The sequence below is a fragment of the Scatophagus argus genome, chromosome 13 (assembly GCF_020382885.2).
Source record: "Scatophagus argus isolate fScaArg1 chromosome 13, fScaArg1.pri, whole genome shotgun sequence".
NCBI classification, from domain to species: Eukaryota; Metazoa; Chordata; class Actinopteri; family Scatophagidae; genus Scatophagus; species Scatophagus argus.
In genome coordinates, this window is record NC_058505.1 from 14,196,388 (window position 1) to 14,214,327 (window position 17,940).

General features: G+C 42.0%; 1 protein-coding gene across 1 annotated transcript in view; it reads left to right on the forward strand.

Moving 5' to 3' along the window:
- The first annotated feature begins 9,272 nt into the window (after nucleotides 1-9,272).
- dnah9l (dynein, axonemal, heavy polypeptide 9 like) overlaps nucleotides 9,273-17,940 on the forward strand; it is a 34,057-nt gene continuing 25,389 nt past the window's right edge. Inside the window, exons 1-18 of the mRNA XM_046408689.1 lie at nucleotides 9,273-9,473; nucleotides 10,387-10,582; nucleotides 11,208-11,307; nucleotides 11,821-12,032; nucleotides 12,138-12,371; nucleotides 12,622-12,789; nucleotides 13,305-13,421; nucleotides 13,723-13,860; nucleotides 13,978-14,102; nucleotides 14,481-14,676; nucleotides 15,199-15,303; nucleotides 15,401-15,592; nucleotides 15,924-16,124; nucleotides 16,311-16,646; nucleotides 16,757-16,834; nucleotides 16,908-16,963; nucleotides 17,176-17,296; nucleotides 17,419-17,588. Coding sequence (XP_046264645.1) covers nucleotides 9,337-9,473; nucleotides 10,387-10,582; nucleotides 11,208-11,307; nucleotides 11,821-12,032; nucleotides 12,138-12,371; nucleotides 12,622-12,789; nucleotides 13,305-13,421; nucleotides 13,723-13,860; nucleotides 13,978-14,102; nucleotides 14,481-14,676; nucleotides 15,199-15,303; nucleotides 15,401-15,592; nucleotides 15,924-16,124; nucleotides 16,311-16,646; nucleotides 16,757-16,834; nucleotides 16,908-16,963; nucleotides 17,176-17,296; nucleotides 17,419-17,588 — 2,882 coding nt within the window. The 5' untranslated portion in view covers nucleotides 9,273-9,336. The remainder of the gene's footprint in view (nucleotides 9,474-10,386; nucleotides 10,583-11,207; nucleotides 11,308-11,820; nucleotides 12,033-12,137; nucleotides 12,372-12,621; nucleotides 12,790-13,304; nucleotides 13,422-13,722; nucleotides 13,861-13,977; nucleotides 14,103-14,480; nucleotides 14,677-15,198; nucleotides 15,304-15,400; nucleotides 15,593-15,923; nucleotides 16,125-16,310; nucleotides 16,647-16,756; nucleotides 16,835-16,907; nucleotides 16,964-17,175; nucleotides 17,297-17,418; nucleotides 17,589-17,940) is intronic.

Genomic DNA, 17,940 nt, shown 5'->3' on the forward strand with positions numbered 1-17,940 from the left:
AAAGGACTTGCTTTTATGCTTTGCCCAGAGATTTATGAGCAACTAAAGCCGCGTGGAGTGCGTGTGTGTGCGTGCAAGAATGCATACATTAGGGGCATATGCACACCTCGCAGTCTGAAAGGGATCAGGTTGATGTGCTTATTGACACCTCACCTTCCTCTCACTTCCTCCCCTCCCCGTATTCTTTCTCCCCTCCCACCATCCATCTATCCCTCAATCCATCACCTTCCTTTAAAAGCCTGTTAGGAAACCCAATACCTTTCATTAGCACAGAAAGATTAGCTTTTTAGCAGGAGGGGTGTGTGTATGAGTGAGAGACTGGGCAGAGAAACAGCGGGTGGTAGGAATAAATAAAGATAATCAAAGATGCCTGTGCCAGACAGCCACTTAGCTTAACCTACAGTGAGCTGAGCACATTCAAACACAAGCACACAGTTACACACAAGACAGGCTTACAAGATGTTACACACCCCGCACCGCTGATATCGAAGGATTTGGAACAGTTTGAAGAGTTTCATCCCAAAATAAGACACCCGCCATAAGGGAGAGCTGACATTAACTCTGATAAATTGATTGCTGGCATGAAAGTGGAGCCTATTATGGATTATAATTAAAGTTATGAGTCATCTTAATCCCTCTGCTTCCTAAATACTCTGCTTTTGATGATACGATCATTTGGATGGCTAAAATGTTAACTGATGATTTTTAGATAGCATCAGTTTGGGATGAAATAGCATAAGAGACGTCATAAAATCATTGATTGAGAAGGAAATCATGCTGTACATATTGATATATATGTAATATTTTTGGTGAATTACGGACATACTATTGGAAAAGATATCTTATTTCAATAGTCCAACATAATGTCTTGTGTCTGAGGTGCTGTGTCAACCGCCTGAATACTGAGCAGTTTGTCTGAATGTCAGTAAACATGAAGGAACAGCTATGCCGTATTCCTTCAATAATGGCAGCCAGATGTTGCTGTACAAACCCTCATGTGTTCGACTGAGATCTGTGTGCTGTGTCGTCTGTGTCTGATTGTGTTTCAATCATTTAGTCCAACAAAAATGGCTTTTTTAAAATAAAAAAAAAGAAAAAAGAAAAAACAGTAGCCATTGATCCCTCTGGCCGCAGCATGCTGTAAACACCACATTAACATCTTTTCACCCTATAATGTAAATATGGTGAACTTGTTAGCAAATAACTGCTCATTTCCTGTGCATCATTATCACTAATTCTGTGTTGTGTTTCTTTCCACTTGGCCAGTCCAGTATCCACTCTCCTTATAGGTCTGTTTTGGTCTCCACACACACACACACACATTAGGGACATTTTGAGTAATCTTTAAAGACTTACAAGTAAACAATGCACAATTATAAAAACCAAAAATACCAATGCAGTTCTTCATTAATCCATAAGACAAACACAAGCACACATGCATGCGCGCACACACACACACACAAGCAGAAAACACAATTATTTAACCCACTCTTTCCCTGGAGAGAGGGTCTTTAACAGTAACAAAGCAGTGTCCAATCACTTACACGCCTCTCCCTGGTGTCTCCTCTTTCCATAGAAAACAATCTGGAGAACAAGATTACGAACATACACACACGAAAGCATAAAGGCACACACTCGCTCGCACATGCACACATGCTTGTTCCTAATACCCATCAGCTTTTGGGGCAGAGGAAAATCTATATTTCATCTGAGGAGCTGAGGTGTTTGTGCACATGCTGAGTTTGTTTGTCATTAGGCCTAACCCCTGTGGCTCACCTAATCAGGTTGCTGCGTATGTGTGTGTGTTTAATTTGGTGTGTGAGGATTTGAGAAATGGAACAATATGACTGTGTGTGTGCATACGCTTGAAAAGTGTCAAGGTGCGAGAGGCATGTGAGACAGAATCGTGCAGACACACACTTGAGGCTGAATTAAAGTTATCGATCGACCATGGCATGCTCTCACACAGAGATCAAAGCTTAACCCTGATCAATGACATTTGGTTTTTTTGTGTGTGCATGTGTTTTTCTGCATCATCTCAATTTCCATCTTTCTAGAAAGCTGCATTAACATTCTTAAACTTGACAGGTTTTATAACCAGCCTACATCTTCAACATTATGATTTGATGTTAACAAGACAGAGAGTGTGCACGTATGCTCGAGCTACATGTTAACTTGCTCACTGTGCCACTGTTAACACACTGATGTTTAACGGGGACAATGTTGACCATCTTAGTTTTAGCGTTTTAGCATGCTAACATTTAATAATTAACACTATACGAAAGTACAGTTTAGGCTAACAGGAATATATCTGGCCATGAATCAAAGCATTAAACCAAAAAGAAAACTGATCTGATGGTGGCCCCTGATTAAAAGCCACAGCATTGCTAAGTTATTTCAATTCATCCTGAAGGGAACAAGTCATCCAGCTTTTGCAAACAAATGTCAACTGGAATGTTCCAAACAAAGATTTTGCTTTGTGGCAGAGAGAATTCTCTCTTTAGTAATCAAGCATCACAGCAAAATTTATCAACATCCACGTGGTCCGCATGACAACTGTGTGAAGGGCAGCCTGTCCTCCTGACCAGCCAGCCTGTCTGTGGCCTAATCTCTGCACAACTTTAGAACAAAGCTGTCTACCTTCCATACAATAGCACCAGAAGAAGAGCCCCTTTACTAAAAAGAACATCAGACGGCACCACAGTTAACCTATATGCAACATTAAACTAATTGCTGGCCGCTGCAATAACTGCAAATGAATGGCACAAAAATGACAGACAATCAGACTCTGTGCCCTACAATCTTATTCACCAGAGTGAAACTTCAGTCTATCATTTCCCCTCTGTCTACCTTCATTAGCACATCTTCACATGTAATGGCCAAGCGCAGTGGCAGCCAATCAGATAAAGTAGTGTAGTCATTTGAAAGGGGGATGGTGGTACAGTTAGTGTGTCAGTGTGTCTAAGTCCCTCCTTTGTTCTCAGACATATTTTATTGGAACCATGGAAACGTTTTGCTCCTTTCACCTCATTTGGCTAAATAACTAAATCACTGAGATATAGGGTGCAGTATGGTATTACTCTTTACCTAATCATGTCATGGGGGGGACTTCTGAAGGAAGTTAAAATATCTCTGACATCAAACAGCTCCGCTCTGCACTTTAGTTTCTTCAACTTTGAAAAGTTGAAGAAACAAACTGAGATACGGATAATTTTTCATTCTCTTTTTTCCCCCCAAACACCTCTCCAGCTCTCAGTGCTCTTAAAAATGCTATCCAACACCGGAGAGGAGCAGATCTGGGTAATTTGTATTTGTTCAGAGGTTACCCAGGTGTATTCCACTCCTCTTTTATTGTTTTATGGTCTTAATATCTCTGAGGTTAGCAGATGACGATAAATCAATAGAAACAACACTTTCCCTCTCTGTCAAAGACCAAGGGAACACTAAGTGTGCAAGTGTCTGATTCTGAATCTGCAAACACGCTTCTACTGGCTTGTGTGCAAAAGTATATGTGTGGATACCTACCAAAATATGCTTACAATATGCCCACAGTGGAGCTATGTCTAATCAAATTCAGCTATTGACAAGGAGCACACATATTACACATCTCCCCAGAGCTTATATGGGTATTCATAAGCAACAAGAGGAGGAGGCATGAGAGAAATTTTAATATAAACCATCTAGGGGACATTCTCTTAGAGCCTGATAGAGAAACAGCCCCATCTACAGGATTGAAGAGTGACTGGAAACCAACCCCCCTCCCTCCCCACACGCACACAAACACACACACACACACAGAAGGTTTTCTACCTAACTTTATTCTAGTGCATCTCTTTGTCTCAGCAAAGCTTAATGAGTCTCCAGAGAGCATGCCCAGGTGAACTCGATGTAAGAGGAAACTACCTGTGTCTACCACAGCACAGAACAATGCTGTCCTTTTTTTTTCTTTTTCAACAAAAATACCGTATCTGCAGATTTTGGAGGAGACACTGCAGTACTTTGCCAGTGAAATTAGGGTGTTCTCTTACACAAAGTGTTGACTTAGTGAAGAACATCCTGGAAGTGGTCAGCATGGCCTCAGCATTTCCGAATGCAAGTTGCAGGGCACCCCTCAACTAGAAAGCACAAACGCACATGATATGCTGAGGGGAGAGCAAGCTCAGGACTTAAACACAGGAACACACACATCCTGGGAGATTGGCCGTGCTCTCTAACCCCTTCCTGCACACACAGACCTGCCTCTCAAATATCACTGAGCCCAGACATAGAAGAGAGACCTTTGCAGAACAAAGGAGAGGTCTGATAAAGAAAATCTTGCTGGTGACACTCTACCTTTTCTACTAACTACAAAGAGAACGTCTGCCCCTGGTGGCTCGTCCGAATTGTCCCCCCTCTCTCGACTCGTTTTTGGTTGGAGAAAAACACGAAAGATCTTGAAACAGGGAAAACGGCAGGACAGAGGAGGGGGCAAATTTTCAGCAGGCCAGATTGGAGTGATGAAAGGGAGATGAGGATGCTTTCGGAGTAGAGTGAGACTGAAGAGACAGAAAGAGAAATACCCATCGAACGCATTAACAACAAGAACTGAGAGGGATTAAGCAGTCACCTTGACAAGAAGGGTCATCCAAACTGACACTTTTTTGTCTGCGATGTCAACTGGCGACTTAAATTTTTCCATCTTTACTCCCCACACCAGCAAATAGCAAACTGCAAAATTGTACAATACAGTAGCATCAGATAAAATTCACATTATAATGGGATTTGACTGCTCTAACCAGCTCTGCAGATCTCTTTTGTGTATGTGTGTGTGTGTGTGTGTGTGTGTGCATGTATTCCTGTAGTAGTGGGGACAAAAATCTCACATTGTGGGGACCTGCCTTACTTATGGGGACAAAACACAAATCCCCACAATGTCTATCATTAAATATTAGGGTGAAGACATGCTTTAAGGTGAGGTTGAGGTTAGGGTTAGGATTAGGCAAGTAATGTTTATTGTTATGGTTAGGTGGTGGTTAAGCCTCCAGGAGTGAGCGTGTGTGTGTGTGTGTGTGTGTGTGTGTGTGTGTGTGTGTGTGTGTGTGTGTGTGTGTGTGTGTGTGTGTGTGTCCAAAATAGCTGGCAGCCCTGCAGAGGAATGAGACAGATGTGTGTGTTGGTCATTACTGTAATCGCTCCATTTACTTCATCTACCCTGGGAGGGACGGCTGGTCAGCACCATCTGGACAAGCACATACATGGCAATCTCCAGCCATGATAGGGTCTCACGAGTCGTCAGCCAACAACAGGAGGGAAGCTCTGAAATGATCATTACATATGTGTGCGTTTGTGTGCCCGTGACAGTGGATATGAATTGGCCATCGCTGTCACTGTCTCAATTTCTCTCTTTCATCGTGGTGACATTTTTCCTTCTTTTTGACCCCTCATCCGCTTTTTTAATCTGCTTCTTTGATTCCCCAGAGTCCAACTGCTTCAGAAATACATTTGCATTTGTCGACAAATGCATTTGTCGTTTTTCTCTCGAGACTACAAGACAAAATGAAAAAGGCCATGGTGAGTAGAACCAAAGTGCACACTTGGTCAAGACACCCAGTGCCTGAGGAGATGATGGCCATCACGATGTATGTGTGTATGTGTGTGCGTGTGTGTGGCAGACAGAGACCTCAAGCTCATCTACGTATAATTTTTCTCCCCTGACTGAGGGCAGGGAAAGGGTGATGAAAAGAGGAGCAGAGGAACAGTTAAGAGGAGAGACATGGAGCAAGCCAGGCTGAAGCTCCATACTCAAGAACGCCAGTCTGATCATCAAGCAACATGTAGTCATGGCAACAGCAAATGGAGAGAGCGAGAAGGAGAAACAGAGGAGGTGGGAAAAAAATGAGGGAGATGCTTCAGGTTAAAACTACACTGCTAAAAGATTAAATAAGACACCATACTACACAGGAGCTGAATACTACATCCACTTACAGGTGGTATTTCAGGTAGAGTCAAGAGCTGGCAGTTTAAATACTAGTTGATGATACATTTCTCTATTTGCCTTCTTACTTCTCTTGTTTACATTACTCAGCAGAGTCTCTGTTCACAACTATTCTTAAATATTTATCACTAACAGCCGGCCATACGCGTATCTCTGTTCTGCTGTTGCTCCGCTGCCCCTTCATCACTCTATTCTCCAGTCTCATTTGTATTCTGTAAGCTTACTGTCCCTCATTCTCCACCCCAGTATACACCCTCTCTTTTTCCTCTCCCTTTGTCTCTCCATTGGCTCCCTCTCTCGCTCCTCTTGTCCCCCGATTGTCCGAAGATCTCTTTTTCTGGCCTCCATCCCTGCAGAGCAGAGCTGACATTGGGCATGAGGTCAGAGAGATGGGCAGTCACGCTCCTGCTGTCGACAGGCTCAAATGGGCTTACATACAGTGTGTGTGTGGAGACACCCCAGGGGGAGCCTCACTCGCCTTGGGCTCTGGACAGGCATACATGCACACAAGCCCCACACATCAATCACACACTTTTGCAGGCATGTAATAGTAGAAAGATTCACACATATGTGCATTAATACCAACACAAACTGCGCTCTTACATTTCATATTAAGAATATTAATTCAAAGATGCATGACACACACACACATAAAATGAATGTGTGCAAAGAGCATTCGTGCAAGCACACGACACACACAACATACACAAAACACACACATGCATTCACTTATGCAAACAGAGTGAGAAATGGATTTCACAAAGGACAAATTCCCTTGGAGTACTGCCATGGATTACTGGCTAGTAAAGCCAATGTTGTGAACAACGGAAACATTCACTACTGATGAATGCTGCACACTTGAAAATAAAGACATAAACCTCCAAAGGTTTCGTATATTAAGCATTTACAAGTCGCATGAAGTGAAAAATTGCAAATGGTGAGTCAAAGGATATTAAAAAAAAAAAAATCTGGTATAATGTATTGAGTTGTTAAACTGCATTTAATATAGAGGGACACAAGGGATGAGGACATTTTGCAGCTGTTAAATTGTTAGGTTTTGACAAGCTTTTTACTGAAAAGATCCTTATTGTATATTACCTGTTTGTAGGAACTACATAATCCCATATATGGTTCAAATGTACAAATACAAAGTTAGCATTATACTCATATGTCAAAAAAGCTCTGCCTTCTCCAGTCAGCCCATTTCAAATTGGGATATGATTACATCCGAGTATTAAGGTTAAACTCTGAAAGTGAAGGATCTTTGAAAGGGTAATCATTGCTGTGATATTTTAAGTAACACAGTTAGAGAAACGTCCCATTTTTCCACGTTTTTATATAAATGGCATAACATGTGTAATAGGATGTCATGGCTGGGGTCACTTTGGATTACAGTTTAAAGATGTTCTCAGAATCACTGTACCACACTGCCCCCATGTGGTGATGCCACACATTACATAGGTTAGTGGAGGAGGATAATTATAACACTTTTTCTACTATTTTTGGATGAATTTGACTAGAACTTAATTTCTTTTCAGTGTCAGCTGCCATATGTACTTCTGCATATTAAAGTGACAAACCCAAACAACTCAACTGTTCTGACCTCTGATATACAGACATACAAATGGTAAGTGCACGATTTCTAGAATCAAAAAATGTAACTCCCATACAGCTGTATCACAAAAAACCTTGTAAATGCTGCATAGGTGTAATATCCTTACCTGTCCTGCAGGTGTCACTGTAGCCAGGTCTCCTCTGAATGCTCAGGTTACAGGATTGGGTTGCAGGCCATACAGAAAGACACAAACAGCCTCCACTAAGCAGGATAATGAAACCAGCCCACACTGCGTTGTCACAGCGACAAGGTGACCTATCGATCAAGGTATGCATCACTTTTCCAGCTGATAGCCCTCAGAGCTGTAGGAGAGAGAGAAGAAACATCAGACTGGGACACTGGAAAGAGTACAACATTATTATGATTGGAGAAATGTCAATTTATAGCTTCTGATCTTGACAGGAACGATTGAGGTGAGTTTGTACCTTTTACCCGTCTCTACAAGATTCATTTTTCTTATTCGCTACACACTGAATCAAGTAGTAGTACCCCTATTTCTTCTTCCTGACAGCTTCATGGCTGAGGGCACCAGCACAATCAGCAATGGTGGAGATTTAGTCAGTGGAGGGGCTGGAGGAGTGCGTGTCCCCCAAGAGTCCTCTCTCAAGGCTGGGGTGGTGTTGTCAGATGAGAGGGTGGACTTCCTTCGAGAGCAGGCCTTCTGTGTGCTGCGAGTGAAGACAGATAAGTGGAACCGCTTTATTGGAGCAGAGGAGAACCAGAAGATTATATTGGATTTCCTGGACCACATCTGGACCAACAGACTGCTGCTCTTTACTGGTCCGGGAGGGACACTGCACGCAGGGGATGCACAGGTAAGAAATGAACACAAACATGAGCTGAGTTTATAAATAGTTGAGGCACCTGTTTTTATAGTATTTGGCATTTTCTTCCTCATCTCCCCACCTTGGGAAAAGTGAATATTGCAGGCAAATCCAATCACGGTTATGGCCTTTAGTAAATAACTTAATGGTGTAGTTCATATCTTGTTTTTCATATGCATAGTATGTTAAACATTCTGTATACTAATATACCTGAAGCAAAGATACTGTAAAATGATGATGCTGACTCATGCAGAGTGACTGATGTTCAGGCACATTTCATTATCTGTATACCTGGGTGACATGAAGACAGAGTTGATTAACAAAAAAGATCTGCAAAATCCCTCACATCCTGAGAGAACAAAGGAAACACTGCCCCATGCATACAACTGCATACTGAATTTAGCCCTTAAACAGGTCACTAAGCTGATATGCAGCCATGTAGGTCTCACAAAATCTCCAGGGCTTGCCATCGACACTCCATCTAACACAAATTTTTTGAAATAAGTCACTACTTATTTCTGGTGCTTTCAATGCTGTTGAAAGCATTCCTACTGTTTTTGCATCTCTGAAGACATCCCCACCATGGAAGACCAAGCTGCTGTGTGTGCTGAAGAGAGGAGTGAAGAGAATTGCCCGCCAAGGATTCAGACACCAGCTGCGACTGGGAGAAGTGCCTGGTTACCCCATGGAGCACCTACCTGTTCTCATCTCTGAGGTGGGCTACTGTGTGTGTGTCTGGAGGTAAAAGTCCAACTCAAGCATATAGTTGGACTTTCCAACTAAGACCACTGCTGGCAGGACAAAGGAAGGACGCACTTTGTAATACAGTACAAGTGTCCACTTACAACCAGCTTGCGTGTCCTGCATAGGTGCTGGTGTGCGTGCTGTCCAACGGTCTGAACCATGAGGACTGGCCGCGGGTGATGTCTGATGACATCCATAGGCACCTGGAGAACCTGAGGAGCAAGGTGGTGACCCTGAGAGGCCGCGCGGAGGGACGGACGCTGCTGCCGCTACCGCTGTGTGTGGAGAGGGCGCGGCCTCAGGATGTCGTGCTCAGGTCAGTGCGTTTGCCTGGATCATAACGCAATGCTCGTCTTTATTCCTGATATTTAAAACATTTTTTGGAACAACCCCACAGGCTGACTGACTCTCGCCGTATTTCCAAATCCGTTAAACGCTCCTCTGTTCAGCTGGAAATAATAACAGGCCGGCCGGGTAAAGTACTTTTAGCCAGCGGAAGGACTTGGCGATGCTCCTGTTCAACTAGAAGCCGGAAGTTTAACAATACAACATCACAAACTTAATAGGTTTACTATCAATTCACTTACCTGCCTTGATCTTATATTCATGTTTTAAAAATATATCAATAGTTTGAGAAAATAAGTAAGCATTCAGAGAGACAAGAAAGAAAAATAAAACACAAAAAGGAAAAACAAGGTCAAGTGCCATTTCCGTTCACCATCTTTGTTTACTTTAATTAACAATATGGCAGCTTGGGAATCGAGCTCGGGAATTTAACATCTGTATTGTGCAGCTGACGGATTTTTAAAAATTCCAGTTAGCTAAAAGTCTTAAGAGAGCCCTTGAGGAAGTGGAAAATACAGCGGTAAGTAGTTAATTTGTTGTCAGTTGACCTTCGGTTGACAGTTAATATCATCGCTGCACAAGTTTCAGATTCATTGCAGCGATTATAAAAGTAGCAGGCACCCTTTGGACAGGTACAAGTGCCTGTTGCCATTAATACTGAGTATAATAGGTGATATATCGTAGCATATTATGCTCCTTTGTATGTCACAAGTTGCCGATGCACAAACATTTTGTGACTGCTAACACAGATTTACGTTAGCAGCTAACACAGTGATGACGTTTACAAGAATAATATTTAGTCCTATTTGCCGTTTGCCTGCTGCACTTTCATCTTCCAAAGCCAATATTGTCACACTGATTGCCCCCTTCTCTGTCTCCCTCAGCCCCGCCGGTTGGCCACTGGACCGTGGCTTGTTATACTCTATAGAAACTCTGATAGTGCAGTGGTCTGGACAGATATGGAATGTCCTGAAGAAAGACTCCGGTATGTTGCTGCTCCGAGGGGACCATCCAGGTCCCATCGTGGAGCTCCAGTTTTGGTCCACTCAGAGGGAAAACCTGCTGGGCATCCAGTCACAGGTATGACGTTGACTCTGTGGAAGTAGATAGGGATGCAGTTGATGTATACTGAAAGTGTACTAGCAATAGAGGTGTTTTAACTCAGAGACTGCATGTGAGATTCTGATGGTTTTAAAAGAACAGACTTCAAGTTCACAGCTTCGAAATCAATAAATGTCAGCAGACCCTAAATGAGCATAACATAATGTACGCTCCAGTCATGGATTTCTCATAGGCGTGATATACACTTTGAATCCACACCTGTACATTCTGATGCAACCTACGACTGCTGTTCTGCCATTACGTCTACTTTTATGATGTCTATAATGTTTGTTGTGCTGTTGTACTGGACTGAACCATACTGAGAGGTGTTTCTAACACTCCGCCACTCTCATGTATGTAATTAGTTAAAACAAAACATTACAAACATCTCCCAACATCCTCTTGTCCAGTACAGCCATGTTTAACTGTGGCCCCAGCAAGAAACTAGTAATTTATTTAAACACTTCCGACAAAGTACATAAAATGAAAGCATTGTTAAACTACAGTGTACGGCAGAAGTGTTGTAATAGATTCTACAGGTGTGCATAATAAACTGACCACTGTGTGTACATCCTAGTACTGTATGTAATGTCCTTGTTTTTAGATCCAGAGCCCCAAAGTGGAGCGCATCATGGAGATACTGAGGCGAGTCAAAAGCAGTTATTACTCCTCCTTCAAGGACGTCTGCCTCCAAGTCAATGAGGGTAGATCTACATTACTCATCATTTATCAGTACTAATTAATTCATTTCCTCATTCTGTCATCTAGTCTCTCACAGCCTGACTTTTCATTTATTTTTACTTAAGAAACATATTGCGCAGTCATTGTTTTGATACATACGCATATGACATTCAGAGTTTAGGGATATTATCACAGCAGTGTCCTCCACACATTTGCTCAATACTTCGCAATACGCAAATAACATCTCTGTTCTCTTTTCTTGGTCTCAAGTACACAAATGACTTGTATTTAGCCTGATGATTTCTTCTGGATTTCAGAATCATATATACATTGTAATGTAATTTTACCATTGCTTTTTTGTGTCATCATGCTCATTTAGCAAAAGTAGGCAATATGGCACTCACATTGCTGCTGTCGCTAGAAATGTCAGTTTAAGAAAGCAACTTTTAGATCACTGTATGATTTTCACTTTTCTTACATTAAATCCCCATTAGGATCATGTTATCCATTAATACTTTTGTATGTAATTATGATAGCGGTGCTGGAAGCCGAGGACATAGATCTCTATCTCCGCCCTCTGAGGAGACTAATCAGCAGTTTAGAAGAGAGGAGTTTCTCAAAGGTAGATGCTCTGCTGCCTGCTCTTTTCCACACACTCTGTCTCATCTGGAGCCATTCCCAATACTACTGTACTCCACAACGCATGGTGGTCCTCCTGCAGGAGTTCTGTAACCTAATCATCGAAAAGGTAAAGTGATAAATCTCTGTGTATTTGTGGTAGAGAAACAGAATAAGAGAAACTACTTAACTTAAACAATTAATCTTCTCAATGGTTGTATGTTTATGTATTTAGGCCTTTGCCTACCTAATCCCTGAAGAACTATTTAAGATGGAGCTTGAGGAGGGGGTGGAGAGAGTTCAGATAACCATCTCAGTTCTGCGCACCTTCAAGCAGTTATTTCAAACCCACCGCCAGCGGATCCACGAGTACTTCAGACACACCCAGACGATCAAGCTGTGGGACTTTCCGGCTACACTTGTGTTCCAGCGTTCAGATCGCATCATGGAAAGACTGCTTATGATCGAGGTGCATTTGTTGACAAGAAAATCTGTCTGTGTGTTGGTTTTATATGACAGTTAGAAATGCACACACTTGGCTGTTATTCCTAAAAAATAGTATTTACATGAAGTAAACTGCTGTATATTCATATTTATATAAATATTTGGTTTTTGTATTTTGGTTTTGTTTGTATTTTTTTTTGTGTATTTTTTAAATTATGATTATGTCCATCCTTTCTCCCTGACCCATCAGTGGCTTTTCCTCCTCTCATCTATAGGAACTTTTTGCAACAGCACTGGACTTTCTGAAACTGGAGAAGATTGAACTGGGTGGATCCAGAGGGAAAGTCCTCAGTGAGATGGTCTTCAGCATGAGCGAAGAGTTTCATGACCGTTGGCGGACCCTCAGAGAGAGCAAATATGACCCCCTTGACTATACAAATGATGTGAGGCCAAATGAGATCGTTGCAGTTGTCACTGATATTGCACTGCAGTGTAATTAATAAGCCCCAAAGGGTTGTGATTCCCAGCAATTTATAAGTGTTATTGATGGGCAATGCCAAATGATAAAAAAATTACAATTAGATGTTATTTTTCTGCTCAGCAGTACAATAATTGAAAAGTAGCAAAGTAGTTACTAAGCAACGTGTGAGTATCAGTGACAGCAGGCATTATTAGCCAGTGCATCAATATTTAATTTACCAGATATTTTATAAAAGCTTCTAGTGTGACTCAGCCTCTCAAAAGCAGAACTCAATAAGAAATTGATCTGTGTTATAATACATTTTTTACAAGTGTTTTTTCATCTGATACTGTCCACTCGACTAAGGAGAACTGAAATACTGCAGTGAATATATAATACAATTAAATCAAAATTGCCTAATAATGTAAGTAGACTCAAATATTTTTAATCTGGAAATGAACTGAAAATATTTCCTGTCTTATTCCATCTTGTGTCCAGGATTTTGTGCGTCACTACAGGCGTTTCATGGAGCAGAACAGAGACTTTGACCAAAGGCTCGGAACTGTCCTCAATCTGGCCTTTCAGCACTCCAAAAACCTGAAGTCAGTCTTTAAGGTAGGTCTAATTTCTTTATTAGTTGGATGCTTCCAGGTCAATCAGGCCCACGGTCATTATCAATCACACTTTTCAGTATCTTTGTAAGAAGAATATAGAATGTTTAGCATGTTAGCATATTATAATAAAAGTGACCTCAGCTGAAAAGCATTTGGTCCTTATTCAACTTGATGGTGAATTAGAGTGAAAAAACCAAGGAATAACAGGAGGTAAATCAGAACAATATGACTGGATCATCAGCTGTCTAAACTGTCCTAAAATTGTCTTATTGTTGTTGTTGCTGCTGTTGTTTCACATCTAGTTGTTGAAGATTTTCAGCACCCTCCTTGAGAGACCCAGGATCCACCAGCTGTTCTCTCCTAACTACAGTGTATTGTTGGCCATGTTCAACCAGGAAACAGACCACTGTCACTTTATTCTTGATCAACACAGAGATGGGGTAGGAGAGGCCGAACAGAAATAAATGTTGCCAATCATTTTGATTATTGACACTGTTCGGAATGTACCATCCTACATCCTACATGGCATTGTAATTCATTCCTACTGTGTGTTTCAGCTGCAGTCAGGCTGTGCTGCCGTGGGAAAAAATATGCCATCAGTAGCCGGCAACCTCAAATGGTCGCAGGAACTTCGGAGTCGCATACTCACCAACAGGAGCAACCTCTGCCAGCTGGCCCACATGTACAGACTGACGTACTCATGACACGCAAACATAGTTATCTTAACATAGCAACTGTCAGGTCTGTCGATGAGTTAATATAATGTGGATTGATTAAAAAAAATAAAAAAACAGCAGCTAAGACTCATTAAGACTTAAGCTTTTAAACTATGATACTGTCCTGTAATGCAGTCAAACCCAGAGATATGATCTATTTTATTTCAAGCATCCTTCTTCCTTGTCAGGACATGGAACATATGTTATAAACATTGTATGTTAAATATTGTTGGTTTGAAATTCTTGCATATACACTGCAAGAATGCAGTAGACTTGTCAAACATGTCCAAGATGACGTTTAAGGTTTACTCACTTCCACATTTCTCTCCCTCCCTCCCTTCCAGGCCTCTGGGGTGTGCTGAAGCAGATGATGTCCTCCAGAAGTGTGAGCACATTCTGGAGGTTCTTGACCAGCAAGATGAGGAGTTGTTCTCAGAGTGGACTGAAGGCCTGGAAGAAATCTGTCAAACGCACCTGAAGGAACCTCTGCTCACACTGGACAGTGACACAGGCCTGTTTTATGTCAACTTCAGCCCTGCAGTAAGCACAGAGAAAATGCAATCACCAAGAGACATAACAGCGTATATAAACATATATTTTCTGTCTGATTGTGTTACATGCAGCTTGTCTGGGTGGTCTGGTCTGCCTAGAGCTGCACCTGCTTATCAGAAGTAACAACAGTGTTTTGAATTAACACTAACACTATTTTGCACTAGCATGGATAACCACAGATAGAGAAAATCATGAACTGTGATCAGCATAAAAAGAAACAAGTCTTGAGTACAGCGGCAACGAATATGTTTATCCAGAAGTCGGTAAATATCAGGAACCATAAACTACGAATAAACACTCCGTTCCATTCCTCCATTGTACTGTGCATGTGCACTTTGCTCCAGGTTCTTAATAACAATGACTGGCCTTCTTATACCCACCTTAATTATTCTTGTATCTTAATGAGATCTCCACTTTAAGATGCTGATCCTGTCCAGAAGAAAAAAAGGCAGCAGTGAAGTACAACTTTGGATCAAATTGTTAATTACATTTTCTCCTCTTTCTCCTCAGCTGACATCAGTGTTAAGGGAAGTGAAGTATCTGGGCATGTTGAAAAACGAAAACATTCCCAAAGCAGCTCTCCATCTCTACTCCAAACGGGAGCGGCTATACGTGGTTGGTGACCAAGTTTCTATTGTTGCCAGCAATGTGGCTGTAAATGGTTTTTGACCGCTGAAATGTCTTAGTGTTAACCCTGCCTTGTATCCTGTAGTACACACAGACACTGACCTTGGTGACCCAGTGGTACAACCAGCTCCACAGCACCATCCTGGCTGTAGAGCTGGGATTGGTTAAAGATGAGATGGACGGCGCTAGACGACAGCTGGACCCAGCCCTCCAAGACCTGACATGGGCTCAGGATGACCTATGGGACTACATTCAAAGCACACGAGACCTGGTCAAGGTACCAAATATTTCTTGTGTATTTTAAGGAAGTCGTTTGACTGCATCGTAAACAAACAAAAGCAACGTGTCTTAACTGCATTTTATACTGAAATACAAAAACATTTACTAAATGCTCTCGTTTGTTTGCAGATAGTGCAAAGGAAATAGAAAAAGCTGCTGTGAAACTGTTGCATGCCAACGTAGCATGAAACCTGGCTTTCACTTCATCTAGTCCAAGCCAGCTTCCCTCAATTACAGCAAACACTCTTGAAACAAAAGCAACAAGCAGCTGTCAACCAAAGGGGATGTAATTGCTGGCTCTAATAGTTTCCCTCTTTTGCTATCACCAGAGCATTTCTTGTCGTGTCCAGAAGAGTAAAGCTAACGTGGAGGCCCTCCAGGCCCTTATGGGAAAGTTCAGCCACCGTGCCTTCATTACCAGAAAGAGCCGTGGTTCTTCTCTCCTCATCTTCTCTGACATTGAAGAGACTGTTTCCAAACAGCAGGCCCTGATCAGCAGCACAGGGGAGCATATACACAATTTGCTGCAGGTCTGTTGACTCACTTCACTCTTGATTCTGCAGTATAGAATATAATAATAGTACAGAATAAAGCACACACTAAGGTCGATGTTGACATCTTCAGAACACACTCATGTTCATATCTGTGTATTCATATAATGTTTTTTTTTCCCTTCTTAACTCCGTCTAACCCATCACTTGCCATGTGTGCTTCAGGAGAACCAGTCTCTGCTTGGTGTCAGAGATCTGGATAGCAGTGATTGGCAGGCATACACAGACTATGTGGACCGCATGATTCTGACAGGCTTCTCCAGTGCAGTACGCTGCTCCCTGCAGTACCTCATGGACAACACAGATGTAGCCCAGCGCATTGTGCCTCTGTTTGAGATCCAGCTTGTACTCAGTGGCAATGAAATGACATTCGAGCCCCCGTTAGACTACAGCCACACTGGTAACTTCTATGATATTGTGGATAACATGGTGGCTAATATCACCAATATGGCATCCTTCATCCCCAGAGTGGCAAAGCATAAACAGCTGGATAACTATCAGGTACTGTACAGGTTGGATTAAAGGTTTTTACACCCATACACCTTTACAGAAAATATATTTGCCCATACACACACTCTTTTCATCTTCTGTGTTGTTTCTACATGCTGTAGTGCGACATAAATGAGATGGAGGATTTGTCAGAGATGTGCCATGTGATGCGCTCACGGACACGTGCAGCTATTGCTAAGGTAAGTGTTCTCTGTCCACACACGGAGGCTCGTTTGTGCTGTTTAGAGTTGTAAAGATTGTGTTGATTTTCAGGTCAGAGAATATCAGGGGTCGTTTGCCAGCTATCGCTACCTCTGGACTGATGACAGGTCAGAAGTGTTTTAAGTATATGTTTCACTGGCCTTTTTTTGATTCATCAAATTGCTTTATTACTGAAATACACTAATACATAATTTTGTTCTCATCCCTTGAAAAATGTTAAATACCACTTGGGGGGAAATTAATAGAGACTTGCATGAAGAAAGGATTAAAGATTTAACATTTTAAGCAAAAGCTGGTCCTTTTTCCATGACTTTCACAGGTCTGAATTCATGAGGCAATTCTTGCTTTATGGCCATGTGCTAAGTATGGAGGAAGCCGAGCTGTATGCAGACTATGAACTGAAAAAGAACCCACCCACCCTGGACAACTTCAAAGAACAGGTGACCTTCAAAGCTGACTTGACCATAATTTCAGTGTATGGAGCTGGTCTGTGCAACAGTAGTCTCTGGTCTTTTCCTCTTTGGTCAGCGCCTCTCAGTCACTGTAACATTCTTCACTCCAGATCAACCTGTTTGAGTCTCTGTATGTACGAGTGAGCAAGATGGAGGACACAAAGGTGTTTTGTGGCTGGCTGCAGCTGGATATCAGACCCTTCAAGCACATGCTGATGAATGTCATCAAGAGATGGAGTTGGATGTTCAAGGAACACTTGCTCAACCATGTGAACCAGAGGTTAGACACACATATTGACAAGCACAAACACACAGATGATTCACTCTAGATGTACACGTACGTATATCTGGACTGAATCATCTCTGATTAATTGATTCAGAAACTGCGCAGATCGGACTTTATCCAGTCAGTCCTGAGAGTGATCGTCCATTATCTTCCCAACCCCGGACAATGACCCAAAAAGTCTGTAATTCATGATTCACCCCTTCTACAATGTCAGATTTTTCTCCACCTCCATCCTCTCCTGAGTCTCAGATTAGAGTTTTTGTTTAGTTTCTGAGATCCTGAAGTGGAGTTTATTGGTCAGATAAGAACTCATTCATAGGTTGAACCATTGATTTTTGTATTGAAC